Here is a 26,289-nt window from a genome sequence, read left to right as displayed (position 1 = left end):
TGCAGTCATTTATCAGGAAAGCTGACAAGCATTCCATATTGGAGGGGGAAATGAAGCTGCCTCAAGAATAGAGGCAATTAATTATTTCTGTATTTTTTCTTCTTCTGTCTTGAGGCACAAAAGTTATCCATCCAGTTAAAACAGCAAATGAAATAAAGAGATTTTTTTTTTTATTTAAACACATATGGCTTTTGCCTGCAATACTGATCACCACAAGGTCTACAGATGCCCGTGGCTAAATTGTACACTGGCAGATGTACACAGGGGAAAACTGTGCTAATGCAGCATGGAGAGCAAAACAAATGAAAACCTGAATTTGCTAGAAAAGAAACAAAAACACCAAAACCCCCAAACCCTACTTTTTCACCCTAGTCAGTTATGCAATTTGCTTATAAAATACAGGTTTAGGTTGCAAAAAATTTAACCTTGGTCTGTTGCAAAAAAGTAGAGAACAATTTTAAATAAGTAAAGGTGTTTTCAAATATACACATGAACATTATGTATGTGATAATGGAGGGATATATTTTTGTTTATATGGACAGAATAGCTAGCAATTTGAAAACTTTTTAATCTCACAATTAAAAGTTCATGACATTCAAAACTGTCATAACATATATGACTGGATAAATACTGTTGAAATTTCCAGTTATTTTAAAATCCATTTAGCTACATTCTCTTAAGGTATTATTGAGAACTGTAGGGTTATTATGAAACAATCTTGCAGATGTGATATTATATCCTGGCAGTGAAAAGAACCTTATATTTAGTAGCTGTTTCCTTTTAACAGGTTAACATAAAAAATGTATAGAGGCCAATTCAATCTTTTACTGTCTGAAACACTGGGGTTGTGTTTGTGTGTGTGCGCCTGTGTCTACATACAGTCTGCATGCACAGGGTATTCTGCAAACCATAAAAAGAGTAGACTTCCTAAAAATGCTTTAAGATTATTAAGAAAGCAATAACTTCTTTCTTAATAGGCCTGTAAGCATGCATAGCATTAAAATTTCTATTGTAATTGCCAAATAAAGATATAATACAGAAAGCATTTAAATAATTGTATATCTTGGGGGAAGAAACAGAGACTTGTACCATTCCAAGTTGTATGAAGGTAAAACACTTAAAAGAGCATCATTATCAATAAAAATGTTTACACTCCTAAAATTTAAGAATTCTTTGTCTGCAATAATATATGACCATCTAAATTTAAATGGCATTGTATATTTATACAAAATTAGGAACATGTTCTAAGAATGTATATATATTAATTAATATTAGCTCTAATAAACTCCTTGGCCTTGTTCTCTAACTCTCAAAGAAAGGATTAATTTACTGAAAATGTAAAGTAAAATGTAATTTAAATGCTGAGACAACATTTTTCTCCAGTGACATAAAGCTAGTATCATTAAAAATATACCTCAAATGTTGCTAACTTATATGAAAAACCCATTTCTTAATACATATTCTGACACGCAAACTGTAAATGATATTCACAAGTCTATTACATACATTCATGCTAGCATAACAAATATTAGCAGTTCCTTCTAAAAATGAATCTTTTACCAAGCATTAATGTCACATATATTAAAATTAAACAAATTGTATGTAAAACAAAAATTTTAAACCTATTGCTTCTATATCTGAAATATCTTATATTCTGCCTCTACTTCAAGTGCTGTTCTCTGTTTAAAACTGGTCTTAAATTAGAAGCATGATAAAATAATAAATTCTAGGGGAAGAAATAAAGGTGTTTACAGTCTAAAGATTTTTTGGTAAAAACTAAAACACCCAGACATTTATAAAAAAATCATAAAATTTAAAAATTTAAAAATAAAATAGGGGCATGAGGAAACTTTTCCTGTGGCAATAGACATGGTCTATGTCTGTGCCAGACTAATGTGAGATGGTTGTATATATTTGTCAGAATTCATAAAATGGTACATTCATATGGGAAAAAAATCATAGGATAAAATACTGCTGTATGCAAATTATACATGAATAAACCTGACTTAAAATAATAAAAAAGATTTGACATAAAAATAAAATAGCATTATACTTTTCATTTCAAAGGGTTCACAACTTTTTGTCAGGAACACTGTCTTACAGACCTTATGTTCTTTATGCTTTGATTAGACCTACATGTTTAGATAAAATGATCAAACATATGTAGATTTAAAAGTATTAACTACTTCTTAGCATTTTTTACTTGATATTTTTGACAAATCATTATATGAAAAAATGTGTTTTTAAGAAATAGTACACATTATTATAATACAATATTATTAGAATAGTGAAAATAATCATAAATGGAAATGAAATATTATTCAGGTGATCTATTTTCAGATAATGTAATCTCTACATGTATACATAAAGCTATAAAGGAGGTTCATATTTATAAACTAATTTCTTTCCTATAAATCACTTATTGCATATAATATACATGATAAAAGGTAATAGTTTTTTATTTAAAGTGATTATCCTTTTAAATTATCACTCCAGTTACTGATCATTAAAAAAGTAAATCCTAATTTAGAAGAATTTCTTTGTTCAATTGAAAAATAAGCTGCAAAACTACAAATTAGAAATAGCAAAGGTTATTTTGGACATGCAGTCACTGGAAGTTGATTATCTACAAACCATACTTCAGTCTCAAGGTCATGCTGAATATTTTCAGTGGCTTAATCACACATAGTATAGGACACAGTGATGAGAGCTACGTAGTCCTGGATGACCCACTACAGATGTACAGATTAACAGACCCTAATTACATCTGCTTCCAGTGTCTTCTCTATGTGCAATAAAACTCCACTGTACTAAGAGTACCAAGGATGTAGTCATATAGGCAAATGTGTGTAAATCAACATTAGTTACAGGTTATGGAATGCATAGTCTTCATACAGAAAAGAATCACATGAGCCCATTTATCCTGTTAGAATATGTCTAGAATATACAAATAAAAAAATATAAGCTGAAATCTAACAATATGAATTTAATTTTAGAGTTTGTAAAGATACCGGTGACTTTCTAAAACATTTATGAGGAATGGGAATATTGGAATCAACACTTGCTCCCTAATAATCAGTGAATGACTAGCCCCAATATCCTCAAATGTTTGGAAAGGGTTAGATCACATTTATTTTGAGCAATGAGAAAATATTTTTGTTGACAAATCCTTCCTCCCAAGTTTTTCAGTTTACTCATGCAACTTAAAATACTCTGTACCTCAGTGTAGTACACATTCAAATGAAGTTGGGAAACTGAGACAATTTTCTAAATAATCCAGGCTTTAAACTTCTTTTTTCTAACAAAAGAAAAGTTTTGGACAGTTATCCAGCATCACCTCAAATCTGCAAATCTAAGGGTGGTGACAATCTTGTTAAGTAAGTACACTTCCAACTCCCAGTTTTAATCTCAAAGTTATTTTCTTTTCAACATTTATTAGGACCAAGAACAAGTTCACTAAGCAACACTGCAGGAAATAAAAGTACTCCCTACTACAAATCTGACTATTGATTATATACTATAAGGATGAGGAAAATTGAGGCAACAGCCTTGATCACTGAAGTGAAGAATTGAGGAAATAAACAAACAAACCACAATTATCAGGATGCTCTGGTTGAAAAAATAAAATAGGGTAGAAACTGTACAGTGGTCTCAATTCTCTGCTTTACTTTGTCATAAACCTGATATTAAAATATAATTGTTTTAAGAAATCACTGAAACTTTTGAAGCTCTCAAGTTACTTTGTTTCAAGTGTTATTATACAAGGAGTCACAGTAGAAAGAAAGGTATGGATGCCATCAAATTAGATTACCAGAAAAACTTCTCCTATTTTACTTTATTTAATGTGACACATATAGAAAACCCTGCACAAATATCTGTCTTTAATTTCTCTAGTGTAAAAAAAAAAAAAGAAAGAAAGAAAGAAATATATTGTGTCTGGCAGAATGAAACAGACGAAGTAGCCTGGGTGCATTTAGAAAAAGAAGAGGGGAGTAGAAATCAGATGCTTACAATGAGCCTTCAAAGCCACTCCAGCAGTAGGGATAAATAATTCAATAAACTCAACTTCATATTCTTTTTATCTCCCCAGTGTAATAAGCACATATTAAAAAATAAAACTTTAAATTCATGAATACTTGGGAACAGAATAGCAGCCAGCACATAATGAAAAAACACAAAACAATATATTTGTGAGCATTTAACATGTGTGTGCATATCCTCTAACAAATAAATTTTTCCAGATGAAAGGTCACAATTGCTTAAATTTATGAACATATAATTCAAATTTAAATTATTATTTTTTAAAACAGAAACCTTGCGTTCCTATATTTCTCAACATAGGAGACATTTTCTTTAAACCTAATAAGGTAACTATTTATGCACTACTTTGTTTATCCCATAATATAAGCAAGTTTATAAAATGGGGATAAGTTATGTAGGAAACAGCACTATGGAAAAATATTTTGCCATTGCTATTTTGAATGCTTTGAAGCGTTAAATATCACAGTATTTGATTGTTTTTATATTCATTAATAGTACTAAAATTTATGATAATGGTGTGCTTGTGAGTTCTTTGGATTTTTTTCCTAAGTGGTATCTTTTAAGTTAAGGCTAACTAGTAGACTAAGTAAATAAAATGAAAAAAATCAAATTGGTTAGCCCTTAAAATCCCAAATACCTTTCAAATGTAAGCATCTCAAACATTCATTAAATCATGAGATTCTTGTCACCCCCCCAATTAGATCAGTTTTCTTCAATTATCATTATATTATTAGCTCATGTCAAACGTGACTGCACAGCATATCAATAAAAACAATTAACATTTATATCCTGAAGCATAGGACACACACAGGCTTTTATTCTAGTACTAAGTTATATTCATAGTAAAAAACATAATATGGTGTCACTTGAGTTGTTTTATCAAGTTTTCATATAAGTAAATAAATTGATTTTAAGCTATCTCCGTGTATTACATAATCATTTGAAATAACTAGTTCAATTGGTCAAATGATATTTCAATTTTTTTTTTTTTACTATACAATAGCTAAGTTACTCCCACAAAACAAATCTATGTCCAAAGCCTTGATTTTAAAAGGCCAAATTGCACCAAATATATACTATATATTTTAAGTTCCTCTCCATTGGTTATTTCAATAAAAAAAGAATGAAGGGATAGAAAACACACTCCTCAGAACAGTTTGATTTTCCTTTCGCCAGTTGAGAGGCGTCTGAGATCTCTGGAAAGATTCAGCTACAGAAGGCAATTCATTTCCCGTGCTCAGTGTAACAGAAAATCACTGTCTCGCAGCAGCAGCGGTACTGGCCCCGCAGCGCGGTCCCGGGCCCGCCCCGCAGCGCCGAGGCGGCGGGGGAGCCCTCTGTCGCGTAAATCGCGGTGGGCGCCCGGGGCGGGGAGGGTGCTGCGCCGCAGCGCGGGGAACAGGCCCGGTGCCGTCGAGGCCGCGGGACTTCACTTGCGTGGAACAACGGAGGACTAGCGAGTTTCTCAGTCCTGTTCTCACCGTCCCCTTTTCTTCTTCAAAGCGCAAATCGTTACTGAGAAGGCCCCGGTTACACCAATTAGTCTGCACAAAATGCTTAGGTGTTTAGCTTCGCTTTAACCCAATTAAGCCGCACAGTGAGCCCCGAAGATGCGCCACCTGCGCGCCCGGCTCCAGCGAGGCCCGCCCGGCGCCCCTCGCGCCCCTCGCGTCAGACCCGCCCTCGCGGCGGCCCCGGGCTGCGTCGGGTCCTCGGTAACCGCGGGAATTTGCAGGTGGCTCTGGAAAGGGAGGGGTGAGCTCCGGACCGAGCAACTCTTGCCTGAACCCCACAGGGAGCCGGTGGGCACAGGGCTGGGCTTCTGCCACACGTGGGCCAGGGGCCGAGGGGAGCGTGGGCAGAGGCGGTGGCTTTCGGCGGACGCAGAGAAACCCGGCGCACCAAGGGAGGCTTTAAAATAACGGGTCACAGAAATAAAGCCTATGGGACAGAGAGCGGAGAGAGGAAAGGATGGCCGGGGAGTGCGGAGCAGAGGGAGCGAGAAGGCCGGCGGGACGCACAGCTGGGTCTGCGCTGCGTGAAGGACAGAGGTGGCTTTTCCCCAGAGACCAACGCACATCTTCGCCTTGGAGGCCGCGGGTTCTTCCGCTCTGATTTGTTTCCTCTGCCAACCGCCCAAAGGTAGCAGTGCATTCACCCGCAAAGTCGGCAAAGTGGGGAGGGGCGGTCGGGGTCCCAGCCCCTGCTCCTAAGCGAATGGAAGGTTCTTGGGGAACAGAGCAGATGAATGCCCTAAGCTCCAAATCTAATGTACTATTTTAAGCTAAAGCAGAATCTGTCACTCTTGGATAAGAGAAAGTAACTAATAGGTGGCTTTGTGAAAGCTTGAGTAAAAACTGGGGGCCATGAACAAGAGCTTGTTAAAAGTGGTTCTGAAAGAAAAGTGCCTACAAAATTGTTACCAGGCGTTAGAGGATTTTGCTGGAAACATTGTTAATTTGAAAGAGACGGCACCTAAATTAAAGGTAGGCAATTAAAAATCTGCCTAGGTTTTAAAACCACTGCATAACCCTAAGAAGTGTTTCTTTCCTTTCCTGTACATTAAGGGCACAATTGGTACCACCAAAACAACAAAAAAACTTCCATATAAATCCATTTCCCCCTCTTGTTTCAAGGTTCCAAATTTAAAAATGTTGATTTCTTTCTAATTTTTCCAAAATGATATTTAATTTTAAAACTCTGGATGACTGTAAATTAATGTTCGTTTAAGCTCTTAGCCGTTTTTCCCTTAGTCAAATCACACAGAATCATATAAAATTAGAATTCTACTAGCAGGTCACTACTAAGGACACTTAAGAGAGGAGATATATCCTTAAGTATACTTCTGTGAAAACAAACCAGAAAACCCAAACCTGCAAATTTTCAGTAAAGTTATCTGCCATTAGGTCTCATTTCAATGATCTTTCTTACATTTGACATCTGGGAATACAGCTCACTATGAATGCACGTTAAAATAATCTCTCCATCACAGAGACAATTGATTTTTCAAATATTTTTACCAGTGCATACAAAACTTAAGCATCCCACTTGTAATGTTGGGCAAGCCTGCCAAAGTACAAAGAGGGCTATGGATTGGGGGAGGGGTGTATACGAAACATTAAAAAAAATATCCTAACTTAAACTAGGGTAGACAACATCTAACACACTTAGAAATAATGTTCGGATCCCTTTCAATACCTGCAAAAGAAGAACAAACAGAAGTAACACACTGCATAATATTTTAAAAAATCATTCTAACATATAGGAACATTCACGAAGCCAACTTGCATATACAGGAAAGAGTGAACTTTCAACTTGCATTTTAAAAGACCTCCAGGATTAACAGACATTAATGATTTTCATCCCCTACATGTAAGTTAGTGTCTTTTGTTCTAGAAAACCCCACCTAGTTCACTCATTGATGTTTGACCATTCATACACCTGTATTTGCCTTTCAGCGGTAAAGACAAGCAGGGTTTTCAGCACAGAGAAACATTTTGCCAAGTCCTTTCAAAACGTCAATATGCTTCAAGTAATACCAAAGCTGAGAGATTCCTGTTGATTTCCAAAAGTGTCTAGGTGGCCTGGGTGGGTTTCAGCCTACAGCAGCCTCCTACCTTTAGTTCCTGTGCCTGTATCCACGAGGGGGATTAATTAGCCTGGCTGGAGCCAGAGGAGGCTGTGGTGACGAGCCCAGTGGCGATTGGCCGCCAGCCTGCCTGGCCCTGCCTTTATAATTTCCACACGAGTGCATCTGGGCTCTGAGACAAACCGACAGCAGCTTCTTCTGACATAGACACACGCACACTCACCCCCGACACACACTCAGCACACTTTTCCTCCACCTGATTAACAGCCCAGCACACACAATGACTCTCGGAAAGCGTAAATAAACACGGAAAAGGTTGCTTATTTTGACTCCTGAAGAGCTTTGCTGAGTATCAGCGCAACTTTTGTTTTTATTTCTGAGAAGGTGATCTCTCCGTGCGTTTCTTTCCCACCAGGATTCTTTAAAAGAGGAAGAGAGGCAGAGAAAGGGGGGGAGCAGTGTTTCACTTTAAGAGCGGCTGGGCGCCCAGACCCAAGGAGGGGACCGCGGCCGCCGGCAGCCCCGCGGAGGCGCGCGGGGGCCGGTTCGGAGACGCTCGGAGAGCGCCGGGCCGTTTCTGCACGAAGTTGGCTCCAGCTCCAGCTGCCGCGTTGGATCCCACAGCCTACTGCGAGACTCCGGTGTACAATCCGGATCTCTGCCCCAACATGATCGCAGCCCAGGCCAAGCTGGTGTACCACCTGAACAAGTACTACAACGAAAAATGCCAAGCCAGGAAAGCTGCCATTGCCAAAACTATCCGGGAAGTCTGCAAAGTCGTGTCCGACGTGCTGAAAGAAGTGGAAGTGCAGGAGCCCCGCTTCATCAGCTCCCTCAACGAAATGGACAACCGCTACGAGGGCTTGGAGGTCATCTCCCCCACCGAATTTGAGGTGGTGCTTTACCTTAACCAAATGGGGGTTTTCAACTTTGTGGACGACGGCTCGCTTCCCGGCTGCGCGGTGCTGAAGTTAAGCGACGGGCGCAAAAGGAGCATGTCCCTCTGGGTGGAATTCATTACAGCCTCCGGCTACCTCTCGGCGCGCAAAATCCGGTCCCGGTTTCAGACGCTGGTGGCTCAAGCGGTGGACAAATGTAGCTACAGGGATGTGGTAAAGATGGTGGCAGACACCAGCGAAGTGAAACTGCGAATCCGAGATCGGTACGTGGTGCAGATCACCCCTGCGTTCAAATGCACCGGGATCTGGCCGAGGAGTGCTGCCCACTGGCCGCTTCCCCACATCCCCTGGCCCGGGCCCAACCGGGTGGCGGAGGTCAAAGCGGAAGGGTTCAACCTCCTGTCTAAGGAGTGTCACTCGCTGGCCGGCAAGCAGAGCTCGGCCGAGAGCGACGCCTGGGTGCTGCAGTTCGCGGAAGCCGAGAACAGGCTGCAGATGGGGGGCTGCAGGAAGAAATGCCTCTCCATCCTCAAAACCCTACGGGACCGCCACCTGGAGCTGCCCGGCCAGCCCCTGAACAATTACCACATGAAGACTCTGGTTTCCTATGAGTGTGAAAAGCACCCCCGGGAGTCCGACTGGGACGAGTCCTGCCTGGGTGATCGGCTCAATGGCATTTTGCTGCAACTCATCTCCTGCCTGCAGTGCCGGCGATGCCCTCACTACTTCCTGCCCAACCTAGATCTGTTTCAAGGCAAACCTCACTCGGCGCTGGAGAACGCTGCCAAACAAACGTGGCGACTGGCAAGAGAGATCCTGACCAACCCGAAAAGTTTGGAAAAACTTTAGAAAACAGTTTAATCAAGAACTGAAACGTGATTCCTCTTCTAAAAATCCGAATTAAGTGTACACTTCCTGTTCGATCCCTCATGTACCACTTGACAGTGCAAACAATCTCTTCCTTAAAAAGGAATAATACAGTGTTTAGGCATCATCTCACTCAACCCTCCAAGGGGAGAAAAACAAGTGGGGGAAGCAGATAAAGAAAAACTCCAACCCACATGTATTAGAGATTTCTTTACAAAGGATTTCATATCTCCCTTGAAAAGTACACAATGACACCCTGAAAACAACCCAGCTGTAATGCAAGACCACAGGGAACACTCTGCCTAAGTATCAAAGGATTATAGCAATCCTGGTGATTTAGGTGCATCTGTCTGTGAGTAAACACGATTTGGATATGGCATCTGAAGGAAAGTGTAATGTATATTTTGATTTGTAACAAATATTGTGATCTCACATTGTCTTTGAAGTGTGGATGTTTGTGTTTTGTGATTTGGTGAACAGAAGTTAAATTGCCATTTTGGATACTTCCAGACATTTTCCACTAACAAAGATACCATTTAAAGGTAGATTTCCTCCTGGTATTTTATCTGTCTTTGAAAGTGTCTGAACTTTTAAAAGTTTACATTTTGTTTCAACTATATTGCTTGTTCTATTTCTAACATTCCATAAGTATACTTGAAATGCTATTTAAATATATTCAAAGAAATTTGAATTCAGCATATATAATAATGCTTGAATATCTGAATTATATATTTGAAAAATGCACTTAAAATACACTGGATAATTACTTTTGTGATTTAGATTTTAATTTCTGTTGCTGGTTTTTATTTAATTAGAGGCTAATAAAGAGGTAAAATAAAAGTTGTGTCTCACTTTAAATTGTTTTTCTATGAAAAGATGTAATGCTTCATTTTGAAAATTGAACCCACTTGAATATTTTAAACATTTTGAGAATTATATTAATGAAGTTATTAAAAATAAAATCTTACAATTTTTTTGTAGAGCTCCAGAACCTAACAATCTACTCTCACTTTCTACATTACTTATAAGACTATTTCTTTCTATAAAGGACACAATTTAAATCGACCCATGAAAGCTTGATCTTCTGGGTATTTCTGTAGCATTTTTGATGGTATAAGGGGGAAAAAAATGTCATGACAGTGAAGACTGCCGAGTTAAAAATTAGACTAACTCACAGAAAATGAACTAATTAAAATCATAATGAAAATTTTGAAATTTGTAAATGAAAACTATGCTAATAAGTGAAGATAATTTCTGACCAGTTAATGTCAGATCTTATTTTATGTAGTGTTCAAATAGCTGAATAAATTAATCAAAAATCCAAAATTTCTTTTTACTTCATAGGACTAGCTAATGATAAAAGCATAAAGACAAACATTAAGTCATTTAAAGTCAAATACATTACATTTACACTCATTTGTAAAATTCAATTCTTTTGGAGCTAGAAGTGAAAGAAGCCCTGTAACAATCCTTCAGAGAATATTTTAAAAGTCAACAAGTGCTGAGAAGGGCTAATCACCTATGGCCTTAGGTTGTTAGTTAATTCAGGTGGTGATAAATTTTAGAATTTCAATTGCTATTCTAGAAATAGCATTTTATAATGCTTTATTTCTATGTAAAAATTAAGTATAAAGAATAAAGTTCTGGATCTACTGGAGTGTTTGTCCTTGACTATTTTAGAATAATTGCCTCTGAAAACTACTTTAAAGGGAGATCTCTTAAAATGATTCTTAAATATCTAGTATGGCATTTTTGATTTTGAATTCTTAACCTCAGGAAAAAAGCTTACAAATTGCATAGTAACATAAAAGTTAAAATAACAATAAAATTGATTGCAGAAGAAAATGCAAATGTGTAGAGCTGTCCTAATACTAAGGTTTTAAAATCTACACAAATGATAATAATGAACAAATAAATATGTATGCATTTCAAATCCTCCAAACATGTATTTTCTGGCATTACACCCAGAAAAGAATACAAACTTTAAACATCGGAGTGCTAGTATATGCACATTTTAATTCAAAACTTCTCAGAGAATCAGTTTCTCTTCGTTTTAAATTCACATGTAAAACCCATTCTTATTTCAGGCGATAAAAAATGGATGTAATGATGGAGATGAATTTATATCTAAATGGTACCCCCTCCCTGCAGTTTCCTTATAATTTCAATCAATAATAATTCACGTTGCAATCTACACTTTTGAAAATTAAAAGTGATCTCGGTAAGAAATTTCATAAAACCCTTCCTAGTCTTCTTAGAGAACCTGAGGTTTTGTACCCCAGGGATTTGGGAGCAATTGGCTTAACTACCAAATCTGCCCAAATGCACACAAAGGCACTCATAGACAGACTGTTAAAATGTGCTTGCTCTAGTAGTGCAGGATTTAAAATCGTTAATATAATCTTCAATCCCATAAAATAAAGCATGTGTTATTTCGTTCATTTCATTTTCTATGAGAAAGATAGGAGTCGGCTCCCCTCCCCCACTGTCATTTAAAAACCAACAAAACTGAAAACCACTTCCTGCCACAAGGCCACCAGTACCACAGTCTAATTCTAATCACTTTAACTCACTTTCGCGTCGATCTTTTTGAAGGCAGGATCATCCTCATCTACCTCGAAGTAGATTTCTGTCGTGGTGATGGAGAGAGTCCCTTTGGCCACCACCACCGGAGCGATGAGCTGGGCAGGCGTGCTGAGAACCACTGGGCCTGAAAGACAGGGGCACCCGAGTCAGGCTAAGTCCCTATGCCCATCTCTGGCTCTCTCCCAGATGGGTACCACAGGTTTGTATTTTTAAAGAGGTACTAAAAACGGTGCCTGTATTACTCAGCAAGCTCCTTTCATGTGAGATAAGGTCTGCTTAGCTTTTACACATTACGTTAAAACGACACTAGAAACACTTTTATAAATACCCGCTTTTATAAATAACCAAGAGGTTATAGAACTGAATAAATGACCCTCAGCAAGTAAGTTTGCAACCTCCTCCTAGAAATCCTACGTGGTTCGTGAGGCGCTGTCTTTAAATAAAGTGCGGAGCAGACCTGAAGGCCCGGTTCGGCGAGGAGCACCGGGCTGCCCAGGCCTCCGCAGGGAGCTCCGCCGCACGGACCGGCGCGCGCGGTCGGCGAGCGGGGCGGCGCGCGGGGCGCGGGGCGCGGGGGGCGCCGTGTAAACCCCACCGCGCTAACGGTTCGCATCTTGCAGGGAGATGAATAGCGGTGTCCCGAGGAGCGCCGCGTACACATACACGCACACGCACGGACGTTAAATACATTTTTTATGTTCTGACGTAGGGAAAAAAAAGAACTCATAACAGTGGTTTTTCTAACCGAGAACAGTCAAAAAGTGATGAAATTGCAAGACATGAACAAAACGATTCTCCGGAAAGCGTCCGAAAAGTTCTAATTCTCAACTTTTTAAACTAGAGGAATAAAGCTGCAGTAAAAGATTTTTTAGACAGTGTGCCTACTAAGGTGCTTCCTTCAAACCCCTCAATCTGAGAGTAGAAAATTAAGAATTTCCAGACTAGTAATTCAAAGGGGAATTGCTGAGCCGGTCCTCCAAGGTTCCCCGCAGGGGCCCGTTCTCGGCGGCCCGGCCACAGGCGCGGACGCCGGCTGCGCGCTCGCGCCTCCGCAGCGAGGGGCTTTGCGTCCTTCCAGGGCGCCCTCACGCGCATTTTGAAGTCAAACGAGTCACAATCACCGCAGAAGGCGGTTAAAAGGAGGGTCGCGGGCGGACGTTGAGGCCAGGGCCCTCGGCGGCCCCTCGCAGGGCGGCTCGCACGGCCACGGCCACGGCCACGCGAGCAGGCCCGGGCGGCGGCGCCGGGGCCGTGGAGGCGGCCGCGCCCCCAGGGACACGGAATTCGCCGCCGTCCTCACTGAGCCGGTCGTTCCGTCCGTCGCCGTAGGCACCGAGAGCACTCGGCCGGCTTCCGTCGGGCTTAACGGGGAGGACGCGAGGCGGCCCGAGCCGGCGTCGGCCTGCGCCCTCCGCCGCGCCCCCCGCGGGTCGGGGATCGCTCGGCCGGTCCCGGTGCGTTCCCGCCCCGCCCCCGCCCCCGGCCCGCAGGGGGCCGGCCGGGGTCGCGGGCCCGCAGCTTCCGCCGCGGAGACGGCGGAGTCGGGGGTCCACCTCCGTTCCGCGAGGCGGTCGATCTGAAGCGCCACTTTAAAGGCTCATCAATCTTAATCTAGGTTGCTCAAGTAATTATGCCCGAATCTCTTGTACGATTACAAGTGGATTTGGGTTTCTATTCCCCAGGCCCTCCTTTGTGTTTATTGGAGGGTCTGTGCGCTCTCCGCGGCCCGGCCCCGCGCCCAGCTCCAAATCCCCGAACGCGGGGGCTGCGTCCGACGCTCCCTTAACCCTTCAACCACCAGGACTCCTCTGGATGCCGCTCGAGCATTTCCCTTCTGGAGAAACCCAGGTTTACTGCAGTTTGGGGCAAGGTGAGAAAGAAGGTGACGTGATTCACATCAGAAACAGTGTCTTCTTACTCATCCTTGGGCCTTGTTAAATATAATCTTAGGAAAGTCCTTATTCTAAACACAGAAGTCTAGGGATTTCTGGTTTAATACAAGTTTTTGGCATTTGGCACCCAAATGGTCAAAAACCTAAAAAATGGCAAACGGCTTCTTTCTCTTAAAAAGTAATTCAACATATCCAAACAACCAAATTGGAAAAACTGAAAAAAGTCAAGAAACACATTATGAAAACCATACCACTGATTTACTGAAATATATTACGAATTTCAAATACAATTCCGTAAACTTTTAACGGGGAACACATTTTCTCTACATGTTTCCCTGTGTTTCTGAGAGGACACTGCACTTCCTTTTGATTTTACTCCAATCTTGTTCTATTGAATTGCTATTTTCTGGGGGTTTATAAAAGGGCTTCAAACTGGTCCTTTTAAAGAAAGACACATCATAAAATACTCAGCTTTAATAGTGTGTCATTTTACCCTTGTCCCTTGGAAATCATCAATTACAACTTCCAATTCCATAGCATGTTTAAGGAGCACTGAGTCTTTTTGTTGTAGCCTTCAGGAAGCAAAACAGTCAGAGAGAAGAGTTAATCCACTACAGCAATAGAGAGAGGGGATTATACTTTAATCCCTCATGATTTTAGGGATCTGATATTAAAATGTTTATATAAAGCACAATCACAAACCAGCAGACCTTCCATCTGGAAGATGTGGTTACAGTATTTAAAAAGGGCAGCATGTCTGGATGCCAGAGTAATGGTCACCCCGCAGGTTCTGTTCTAGAAGATAACTTGGTAAAAATTTAACTCCTAACTGCTTAGTGTAGTGAGTTGGGAACCTGAATGTACATATATTCAATCCAATCACTACTATAGCAATAAAGGGATAAAATATAATGTCATCAGCATGCAAATAAACAAGTGATGAATATGAAAGTGTGGTCAAACAAATGGATGGGACAAACCATCTCCCCTTATTGATGCCTATAATAGTTTAAAATTGCATCATCTAAAGTGGTAATTAAAGGAAAATAAACGTCATTTGCTTTTTAGAATTGGGAATATGATGTTTAAAAAATCTTGATCCATTACTGTTTTTGAAGGGAGGATAGGGATATCACTTGCCATTAATTGTAATGTTAATCTAAAATCTGAATTAGAACAAAGATCGGTTCCCAAGCATAATGAAAATAATCTTTAAAAGAATAAATTCTCTTTAGAGCCATAGGGTCTTTAATCAGTTGAGATGGTAAACCTAGAGTAGAAAAAACATGTTTTATATTTGAAAAAGGAACTATTCATCAAATATATTTTAAAAGTATAATGCTAAAAAACACTCGTGGGTTTGGATGCATTTACTGAAAACAAAATTCTAAGCCTGGAATTCTTAATACATCAACTTTTTAATAGAACTTTATAGTTTACAAGTTCTTTTACATAAAACTTTATAGTTCAATATTCACAATTTTGGGTTATGGATGTGAAAATATACTCTTGCCCAAAGATCACCAGGAACACATCTGCAGCTGAAAAAGTTGGGTTTGTTGATCATTGCAATGAGGAAGACATGGAAAATGAGGCAACTAAGTACGAGGGTGTTGGAAAGACTTCCTGTAGGATCTGGGCTTTGGTTAAATGGTTTTGGGAAGCAATCAAGGAAGGAAGAAGGGCTTTACTCTGGATTGGGCTCTATCAGGAAGCAAGGACAATTCTGTGATTGGGTGTCTTAATAAATCTTATCTAAAGGGAAGGAGGTCTAGATCTAGTAGCAGTCACTCATATTATTAGCCAGGAGAGGGGATGTTCGGTATTTAGGTGGTATGCAGAGTGACCTTGTTTTGGTCTGTGCTTAGACAAAATTATAAGCTGTTTTTGTCTCACATCATCATTACGTGACCTTGTCTGATGTTGGTGTTCTGTGCGGTTATGTCCAAAAGGAGAACACCATAGCCTAGCTGTGAGCTCTAGGCCAGCTCCCAATACTGAGGCCTCCTTGTAAGGGTAAGTCCGCTTTCCTTTTTCTCAGATACAGGAATTGATCACTTTTTTTGGGAGGGGTTTCAACAACATTCTAGTGCTTAAAAGACAATTTCTGGCAATTAGATTTTCAAAATTAGATTTACAAGTTGCAATATAAAGAACAAAAAGGAATATACAGGGTAGGGCAAAAGTAGGTTTACAGTTGTTCGAATGGATTAATACAATAATTAATAATAATACAAGAATATACTCTGTTTCTCTCACAACTCTAAACCTACTTTTGCCCCACCCTATGTATAGGGATAAAGAGTTGAAGTTAATTAAAATTGGCATCATTACAAGTAGTTGATGACTTTAAATTGGAAAAACAAAAAAACAGTGTACATGAACTTACAATGTATTTTAGAATCACTTGAATATTTTCTAAACTTAGTTTGATATTAATAAAAGTTTTATTAGTTATATGGATTTTCGCCAACCTCAATTACTTTAAAACCACATGTTCAATTTGTTTTTGGAACATGTAAGAGATTATTTTAGGATATAAACATGGACTAATCTTTGTAAAATTATTAAACTTGAAATCCTGATATTACTTAGAAGAAATAACATTGGAAAACCTTTATTTTTAGTGCAAAAGAATATCATTCCAAAAAAATATTAAGACAAAAATATAAGGAAGTAAATTTTTGCAATTATTTCTATAATGTGATAAAAATTTGTAGGAAAATAACTTTCAGCCTAAGTGATGAAAACATACCTAAAATATTTATCATTTCTTTGAACTTATATTATTTCCCCCATAGAATTAAAAGGATACAGTGCTTTAATCTTAAAAGAAAATAAATTAGCAAAAAAATATGAGAAAGTTGGGACTTTGTTTTGGAATCCCAGGAAAGCTTTATTAGGCATTAATAAAACAGAGGTGTTTGTGTTTGTGCCTGGGGGAGAGGGAAGTTAAGGGGAAAATGCAGAAAATCTTAGATGACTATTATCCAGGATAGTTCCCTGGGTCTCAGGTATTTAAAATGCTTCAAGATTTCAACATGGAGATACATTGTAAAAAATAAAAATAAAACCAATGATTCATCAAAAATATTATAAAATAAATAAAATGCTTCAAGGAAAAAGAAAGTACAGTTATACAATCTTTGGACAGTGACTCTTTTCTTATATGCAGAGAATACTGATAATGGTCCAAGTATATTAGAACAATGATCCTCTGAAATTTTCAAAAACTTTTCTTACTTGAAAATAGTTATAGAATCATTTTGCTTAAGTCAGGAAAATATCACCTGAACAACTAATAGAATACATACTTCAAGAGTTATGAATTTACCTTTCAGCATTATTCTCTCTTTCCCTAATTCACACATACACACTCAGGCACACACATATGCACACCTCCCCAAAACTATTATAAACATTCTGTAAACCCAAATTTTATACTACAGAGCTCACTGTGTTGAAGAAATGGTCTCTCTGTGACTTCTTAAACATAATCTATCCTCAGATTGAGATTAACAATAACCAATCATCCCCAGAGTGCCAATAATCCCTTAGATTATTACTCTACAGAATGAGACAGGTACTTAAGAATGCACATTAATCTTTTCAGATCTTAGTAAACCCACCTTTGGTAAAACTCAACCTACAATAGTTGGAAACAGAAACAGAAAGAACAGAGCCTTTGAAGACTACATTTTAACAAGATATCTGTTAATCATGGCACAACATCTATTTTTGCACTAACATCTAAAATTACATTTTATTTAATGTATTTAAAATAAATAATTTTAAAAGTACTGACAAACAATCTGATAGGTTTTAACTTTAACCTACTATTTGTGATTTTCAATTTATTTGCAGAATAGATAAACCAACAAAAAGTAGTGCATATTCAACAAAGGGAACAAATAATTTTATAAAAGGAAAAGCTTACAAAGCATATATATTCTAAGTAAAATATCACTGAGTTATTTTCTAGCACAAAAACATACTAATGAAAGAGTTTTAATGTTCATTGTGATAATTTGCTCTGCCTTTTGATTCAATAGGTGAGCCAGCTGACATTTGTGTTTCTAGTTATATCACATTTAGTTCAACATATGGAATACATTTTTCACTTTCTGGAAGAGTACTGACTCTTTTATAGTACTAGGATATCATTTAATGATGGAGAAGAGTAAATTCCTACTAGACTAGATGAGTGAATAAACTGGAGGTGATGATTTAAATCTATTGGACAAGGAGGACTACCTCTTTGCAAACCTTGGTTGGATTAAGTGCCTTGCCTTTAAGTTTCCATAGTTTCCTGGGCACCTCTTTAATTGCAACACTTATAATACATTAAATATATGTATTTAGAAATCTGTTTCTCCCAGTTGGCATAAGCTACTTGAAGACAGGAACATTATCTTCTTCATCTAACACAATATCTATCACATAGTATGCAATCTGTGTTTATGGAATTGAATATAGAAAACTATATACACACACCATTATTGCATGTGTATGTCATAATAAAAAGCTCACTTAAAATAACAGATTACATGTTTTATATTTTTCTGGAACTGATTTCAAGTTGTTCTTTAAAAATACGAAAGACTGAATTTTAGAGAAAGCATACATTTAAAAATACGTTGAGCCTGGCTGGGCATAGCTCAGCGATTGAGCGTCGACCTAGGATCCAGGTGATTGGGGTTCGATTCCCGGTCAGGGCACATGCCCGGGTTGCGGGCTAGGCAGCCGATCAGTGACTCTCTCAGCATTGATGTTTCTATCTCTCTCTCTCCCTCTCCTTTCCTCTCTCTGAAATCAATAAAGATATAAAAAAAAAAGTTAAAAAAAATATGTTGAAAACAAATGAGAGTTATAATGTAATTGGTCAATCTAGCTGTATCACATGCATACTATTTATTTTTAAATAACATGATTTTATAACTGTCATATTTTACCTAGTATGTAAGCTGTTCCCTCTTTGTATATTAAATGCTTAGACATATTTAACTCAACATTCATTCCTTTATGTAGTCAACAAAAAAATAGTCACTGTCTTTGGCACTAAGAGAGAATATAGTAAATATAAGACATGCATTTTACCCACAAAGAACTTACACTACAGAGTAAACTAAGACACACAGGAACAATTTTGACATAAGGGAAAGTGGGTTTAGCTAAGTATTGTTAAAGTACTTTACATGAATTAATCTCATTTATTCCTCACAACAAACCTGTGAGATAGGTACTGCTATTATCTCTAATTTACAGATAAGAAAATGAGACTGAGCAAAATAATGTAGAGAGGTCATACAACTAGTAAGTGATAGAACTAGGATTCGAACCTGGTTATTTGAGTCCAAAGTCAGGTCATTTAACTGTTATGTATACTGCTTCCCCCCAAGAGAGGGACAGAAAAACATTATAGACATTCACAGAACTATGATGATTTTCAGCCTTTTTTCGGGGGGTGGGGAGTAGTTGGGACTGGATGAGGAAGTGGTATCTAAACTGAATTGTGATGGATGGGTAGGATTTGGACAGGTGGTTATGAAGGCGCAGAGCATTGTAAATGGGAAAGAGTTTGAACAGGAGAAAATAAGGTTGGCCAGTGATTAGGATATAAAGGGGAGCAATGAGACTAAACTGAAAAACCACAAATGGCCTTGAATGTCAGGCTTTTTAGGTTAAAGATGAAAGGTCAGGGATTATAGTGTGGAACAGCAGTCTTTATCCTTTTGGGGGGTCCCACATCTCTCTGAGAAGATGGTTAAATATATGGCCCCTTCCTAGAAAAATTCATAAATATCTGTCCATCCTGATTGTATAATTAATGAAGTATTCATATTTTGGAGAAAAATAAAATGTTATCATTTATCTTGATGCCTTCCTCTGTCTAGAGATTTTTCTGCCTCTGCATTCATAAATTTTCTCCAGTTTCAGAAAATACATCTTTCATCCTCTTCAAACTAGTTACTTTTTCTGTGTGGGATTTGGCTCTACTGTCCCCTGTCCCTTCTAGCTACTCCCTGACCTTCGTCCCTCCTTTCTTTGTGAAGCTTCTAGACATCAGTTTCTGTCTTTTAGTTCCTCACTCCTGGTTGCTCCTTTTGGCTTCACCTTCATCCTCTGCTTAGGCCAAGGTGTTGGGGAAGCATATATTAATTTACAAGTTAAAGACTTGGAAAAGTCCATTAAAAAACAACTTATGTGACATTTTTAAACCCAGAATTTTCCAAACACATTGAAAGATACATTTGCCCCACATTAACAAATTTCAAAAACTATATTTCCAAGGAATATCAGTTTGAAAAATAATGAAACAGGGTTCCTTGACGTCTAGAGCATACTATTCTCTCTTGTCCTCCTATTGCCTGACTTCCTACGCAGTATCCTTGAGGGGCTCTCCTGCAGTCACTGCCATTGCAACCTTATTCCACAGGGGATCTGACATTGGCCTATTGTTCTTCTCTCTATATATTCTCACTTCCCTTGTGTGATCTCAGTGGTTTTAATTATGAGTTCTACACCCACCTTGGCTCTCAAATTTCAAAACTTTATTATCTATTTGAAAATTTTGGATATCTAACAGATCAATTTTAACCAATTATTTCACTCCTCTCTCCCCTAAGACACATTTTCTCACATTCCCAAATAGATCTAATAGTTTCTTATGTCATTTCTTCTCCCAGACCAAATTCCAAAATTCCCCTCATTCTTACTCCCCACAGCTAGTCAATTATCACCCTCCTTCACATATTACCTTCTAAGTGTTTTTTGTAGCTGTCTCCTTCTTTTCTCTCCTGTCACCACCAATTAGTGTAGACTCTCATCACCTCTGGTTTGGACAATAGCCTTTTACCTCAAGTCTTGCATCCTAAAACTATAACTTACAAGTGGCCTTGTAAGTTACAAGCAATTTTTTAAAAATGTGTAAATTGGATCTTATCATCGCCGGGCTTAAAATCCTTCATTGTCTCACTGTAGCCTTCAGGATAAAAATCCAGATTCCTCCAGGCAGATAAAGCTCCCCAGGTAAGCGCCTCAGTCTCTACTTCAGAGACTTCTTTGCCTCGTACTTTTACCTAAATAATTGAGAACTACAGTAGTTTCACACAGAAGGTGATATTTTAGCAAATGATGTTTTCCACTCTAACAACTCTTTAAATCTTTCTAAATCTTCAAGATTTAAATGCTTCAAAATTAAATGCTTCAAGATTCAAAATGGGAAATACCTAGTCTAGGAGGGCTTTCCAGACCCTCGCAGTGGTCAAGGGCCTTGTCTTATGTTATGGTGATTTCCTCTGTGTATCCAGGATTCCCCTCCTCTCCGCCCATTATCTGCTCTTCCTCTAGACTATATAACTTCCTTGAAAATAAGAACTTTAACCTTATTTGTCTCCTTACTCAACACACCCACTGTAATTTCTTGTATATAGTATATATTGTGTATATATTTGTTTGCTTAGATAACCACATCCAACCTGAGTCAAGTTGAAATCTGACATCAAAGAATAAAGACCCAACAGGTCCTTCTAGCTCTTGTCTTTACTATGTGCAACATTTTTTTTCCTATTTGAATCTACTCTTTTCTCTTTTATTTCACTTAAAAATAATGCTGGTAATAACCCACATAATTGATGTTAGGTTGCAACTTGGAATTAAAAAAAACACTGATGCAGTGGAATGAACAAGTGCTTCTTATGTGATCATGATGTCTGGACCTCAGTTTCCATATCTTAAAATGAAGTATAATACCTAAATCATAGAGTTGTAAAGTTATCGTCCTGTAGTATTGTTTTCTCTTAACAAACAAATTAAGCCTCCCAGCCTCATTTGCCCATCCACGCTTAACTCTTTACTACTTACCTAATTCATTAGTACACACACACACATCCTGGCCAAAAAAAAGCTAGCTGGTCCATGGAGACTCATTCCCACAGCCCAATCGTAGATTTTTTTTTAGAAAGTTTTTTATGATACCTGATTCTTTATATACAAATTGAACTGGAATAGCACTGCAACTATACTTAGCTGTTTTATCTGTTAGTGACAAATAAAAAAATTAAAAAAAACTTAACAGAACTTTTGAATTAAAAAAAAAATGAAACATTGTGATCAGCCTCATTCATTCATTCATTCATTCATTCATTCATTCATTCATTCATTCATTTTGGTTTATCCTCAATAGAGGATATTTTTCCATTGCTCTTTTAGAGAAAGTGGAAGGGGGGAAGAGAGAAGAGAGAGAGAAAAACATCAGTGTGAAAGACACACACTTATTGGACTGGTTGTCTCCCACATGCTCCCTGACCCCGCTGGGGATAAACTTGCAATCCAGGTACCTGCCCTTGAACGAGAATTGAATCCTTGACCCTTTGGTGCTCTCCAGCCAACACTACTACTGAGTCACCCTGGGCAGGGCATGGTGAGTCACCTTCTGATCAGTAAAAGTGCCTAAATATTTTATATGGAAAAATATATTTAACAATATATAGACAGCAAACTCAGCCTGACTTTCTCATCTTTTTGCTGATAAAAAGTTCTAGATTTATACTTACTGGACTGACAATTTAAACTGATGGTGCAGATTCTACTGTGATAATTACTTATAAATTGATTGTCATGCAAATACTTGTCCCTAATTAGACTGTTTTTAAGTACCTCCTTCTGCAGGCTATTACTTTGTCTATGTAGCATCAAGCCATGAAAAATAAAATAATTAAATAAAAACATATTTTCAGTACATAGGCAGACTTCTTTGTCCTTTGGTCTAGTACTTTTCAAAGTGTAAAATCTGTTATTCCACTAATATTTGAATTAGCGCCAAAGTCCTCCAGAGACCACCAACACCTTTGTAAGTGTAGCAGTATTTGATGATGAATGCTTCATCTCTCCTCTTCTCTAACTTGCTAACATCCACAGTTTGGGAGTAGAAAAACAGTTATCTCACATTATTTTTTCTCCAAGTGTGACAAACAAGATAACACATATATTTTCAGTATGTGATTAATATCTGCATTCAGCATTCATATACTTTTTAAAAATACATGGCACATGAAAGCTTAGTGCCCTACATATATGGTCTACTGATGTTAGCTGAGTTGTTTATTGTCCCTATTTTCCATGTTGGTAGTAAGCATAACAATAAATCAGTAGAGTCACAGATTTATGGGAAATCTTCCATAGAGAGAAAAAAGTAAAATATAAAAATAAATATCAACTAGAACACTGTCTTAGAAAGACTAAACCTCATCTTTGTGGTTTCTGAAACAGCATAACAAATAATGGCTTATTTTTAAAATTAAAAAAAAAAAGATGTAAGAATGTTATAAATAATTTGAATCATGTCTAATAAACAGTTGAATGATGTCCTTTCATTATATTTAAAATTTACATAGTTTGGTTAGAAGGGATGTTGTTACAGTTAAGAGTACCTTAAAAGTGTTTATAATTTTATAGACTATAGAATCCATGGTTGAGGGAGACATACATTTTTGGAAATACAAAAAAATGAATACAGTGAAATATCTGCAGACTCTAAAATGGCCTTGTAAAAATATTGTAAAAATAATGGAAACAGGCTAAGAAGGCCTAGATATTCAAGGTGAAGTTTTTATTTATTTTTCCAACTCTTTGACTGAAATAAAAAATAAGCTAGAAATTTAAATATTTTAGCTTTTTAAAAAATGAGCATGTGTTTAATGTTGTTTCTAAGAACTCTGTGAATTCTGTGTTTGAAGCTGAACGTGAATCCTTTGGGTATACTATTTATGACTGGCAAAGCAACTTCCTAATTCAAAGAGAGAGAAGAAAGACTTATAAAGACTCATAAGGCTTTTTCAACATCAAATAGCTTTTATTAAACAACATTTTGATGAGTTAAGTGTGAGTGAGTCAGGGACATATGGATTAAATTTCCCTTGAAATACACATGGGTTTAAAAATTAAGGGGAAAATCCTGCGCAAAATGTACTTTAGAGAATCCAGAATGTTTAAAAGACATTGTTTCCCTACATACAAATATCAGGTTGATTCAATTCTGGTTAGATTCATAACTAAAACTAAATAAAAATAAATTTGAAGAAATCTTTTTAAAAATGCTAGTTTTGTTAAGGAAGGAATACTCCTTAACCACATTAGAACTGTACTCATGAAGCAGACGTAAGCAGACAAGACCCGAGAGCATCTACATGGATGAAGCATGAACTTGTTCTGTGTTACTGGTTCTCTTGTTCTATAAACAATTGTAATAAAATCTTCCCATGCTTTTGGCTCATATTCTTTTTTTAAATAACAAATTTCACTGAAACACTCTTAGCTGTTAGAATTCCGTTCTGGAAATTTTATTGCCTTTCCTAGAGTCCTGAGCTCTTCCTTCATACATTCTCTGCATTTCACTTCATCCTCCTTTTTTAGCTCAGGTTTTTGGTAACATTCAATTTACTTATAAAAATTTTGCCTCTGGAATCTGGAAATTCCAAGTTAGAACATTTAAAGACCTAAATTATCTATCTGATCATCTTTCTTAAAAATCCTCACCCAAGGACTTGCTTAGGAAGGGAGAGAGAGAGAGAAACGTCGACCCCGGTTGCTTTCTGTACCCTCCGGACTAGGGTCAGACCCACAGCCCAGGCCTGTGCCCTGACCTGAATCCAACAGGCAACCTCTGTGTGTGCGGGATGATGCTCAACCCACTGAGCCACCCTAGCCAGGCTCTATCTGATTATCTCAATTGTCTACTTTATTAATTAGTAGGACAGACATATCCTATGTTGTAACTTACTGGCTACTTGAGTCACAGAGGTAGTGGTAGTGGTAGCTGAGCTAATTCTCCTGATTATTTTTTTCTATTAGTTTCTGACTTCCAGAGCTCTATATACTCACTAAATATTCACTATATGTTAATGAGTAAGTGAATGAGTTCACAAATGCAGTCAAAAAGAGATTTAGGGAGGTAGGAATGGTTGACCATAAAAAAGTTCTAAGCACAGGTTACCGTGATGGTAATGAAAGGTAAGCCATGATGGGAAGGTAGGTGACCGTCACTTAAGAGAGCCTCTCATTGACTAATTCTATTTCCCTTAGTAGACCGCCTCCTTATTTCTGTATTCTTTTGCATTCTTAAATTTACATAATGCTTTTTCCCCCCTGCATTTCAGATTCCTGACTTGGGGGAGAAAGAGGTTATAAATCTATCACTTTGAAAAACCTACATAAAAACATCCAAGTCTTATATTCTAACAAGTCTTCCCATGTTACTAGTTCCCTATAGTAATACTTTTGAAATACTTAAAATCCATAGGTTATAGAATTATGGAATATCTTTTCCATGTGATAGAGAAACTGTTTTGTGATTCAGAGTCACGGTGGTATCTTAACTTTAAGAGACATTTAGTTAAAATGACACAACTCGCAGAAGATGGGATGAAACAAAGATTAGCTTAACTTTAGGTGTTTTTACCCCAGAAAAGTCAAGTGATCAGTAATTATTTTAAATGTTTCAACTAGTATGAGCAGATGATCTGTTAATTCAAGCTCAAAATAAGTTTTGATTTGCATTTTGTTTTTGGTGTAAATTAACTAGATAATTATCTCAACTCTCCAGTTTACTTTACCTACGTGAAATTTGTCAATGAAAACCTTTTAAGACCAAGCAATTGTGTTAGAAGATTTTTTCATGGTTCAAAGGTATATCGGATATGGTCGCTACCCTTAAGGAATTTATAGTCTAAAAGGAGAGAGAAAACATACAGAAAAGCTTAAAGTGTTTTAAGAATGATATAATTAAAATTTTATAGGGTGGCAAAAATAAAAAAGGTAATAACCAGCATTGTGAAGAATATGGAGAAATTGGAGCTTCACACATTGCTGATGGGAATAAAATGATGCAGCCACTTTAGAAAACAGTCTAGCAGTTCATCAAAAAGGTAAACACAACGTTATCATTTGATCCAGCAATTCCACACCTAAGTGTATATTCGAGAAATAAAAATGCATGTTTAATGTAAAATGCTGTATATGAATGCTCATGGCAGTATTAATCACAATAGCCAAAAGTGAAAGCAAACCAAATGTCCATCAACTAATAAATGGATAAACAAAATGTGGTATATCCACAATATAATGGGATATTATTTGCTATAAAAAGGACATACATGCTACACTACTGATGAACCTTGAAAACACTAGACTAGAAAAAGAAGCCAATCACAAAGACTACATATTATATGAAAAGAATACATTTGGCCCAACAGGCATGGCTCGGCAGTTGAGCATTGATTTATGATCCAGGAGATTGTGAGATCCAGGGCACATGCCTGGGATGTGAGCTCGATCCCCAGTAGGGGGCGTGCAGGAGGCAGCTGATTGATGACTCTATCATCACTGATGTTTCTCTCTCTCTCATTCTCCCTCTCCC

The 26,289-nt window shown here is 37.7% G+C and overlaps 2 protein-coding genes across 6 annotated transcripts in view; one reads left to right on the top strand and one right to left on the bottom strand.

Annotated features, from left to right (window-relative positions):
- The window catches only part of NBEA (neurobeachin), an 816,964-nt gene that overhangs the window by 236,192 nt on the left and 554,483 nt on the right, over positions 1–26,289 (bottom strand). For 4 of the 5 annotated variants that reach the window (XM_016197269.2, XM_016197275.2, XM_087814370.1 and 1 more), the window contains one exon: positions 11,970–12,106. In XM_016197269.2, the coding sequence (XP_016052755.2) occupies positions 11,970–12,106 (137 nt within the window). Of the gene's footprint in view, positions 1–11,969; positions 12,107–12,439; positions 12,515–26,289 lie in introns of those variants that run through there. The other variant, XM_016197273.2, reaches the window with a different exon arrangement.
- MAB21L1 (mab-21 like 1) lies at positions 8,174–10,722 on the top strand. Its single transcript, XM_016197276.2, has one exon. It carries the CDS (start codon positions 8,299–8,301, stop codon positions 9,376–9,378), a length of 1,080 nt encoding a protein of 359 aa, XP_016052762.1. The 5' UTR covers positions 8,174–8,298; the 3' UTR covers positions 9,379–10,722.

Source organism: Miniopterus natalensis, chromosome 2 (genome assembly GCF_054644295.1).
Source record: "Miniopterus natalensis isolate mMinNat1 chromosome 2, mMinNat1.hap1, whole genome shotgun sequence".
NCBI lineage: Eukaryota > Metazoa > Chordata > Mammalia > Chiroptera > Miniopteridae > Miniopterus > Miniopterus natalensis.
The sequence above is the reverse complement of the archived record's forward strand: the minus strand, read 5'-3'. Positions and strand labels throughout refer to the sequence as shown.

Excerpts from the sequence above, each read along its gene's own strand:
- MAB21L1 (XM_016197276.2), top strand. The coding sequence starts at position 8,299 with ATGATCGCAGCCCAGGCCAAGCTGGTGTACCACCTGAACAAGTACTAC.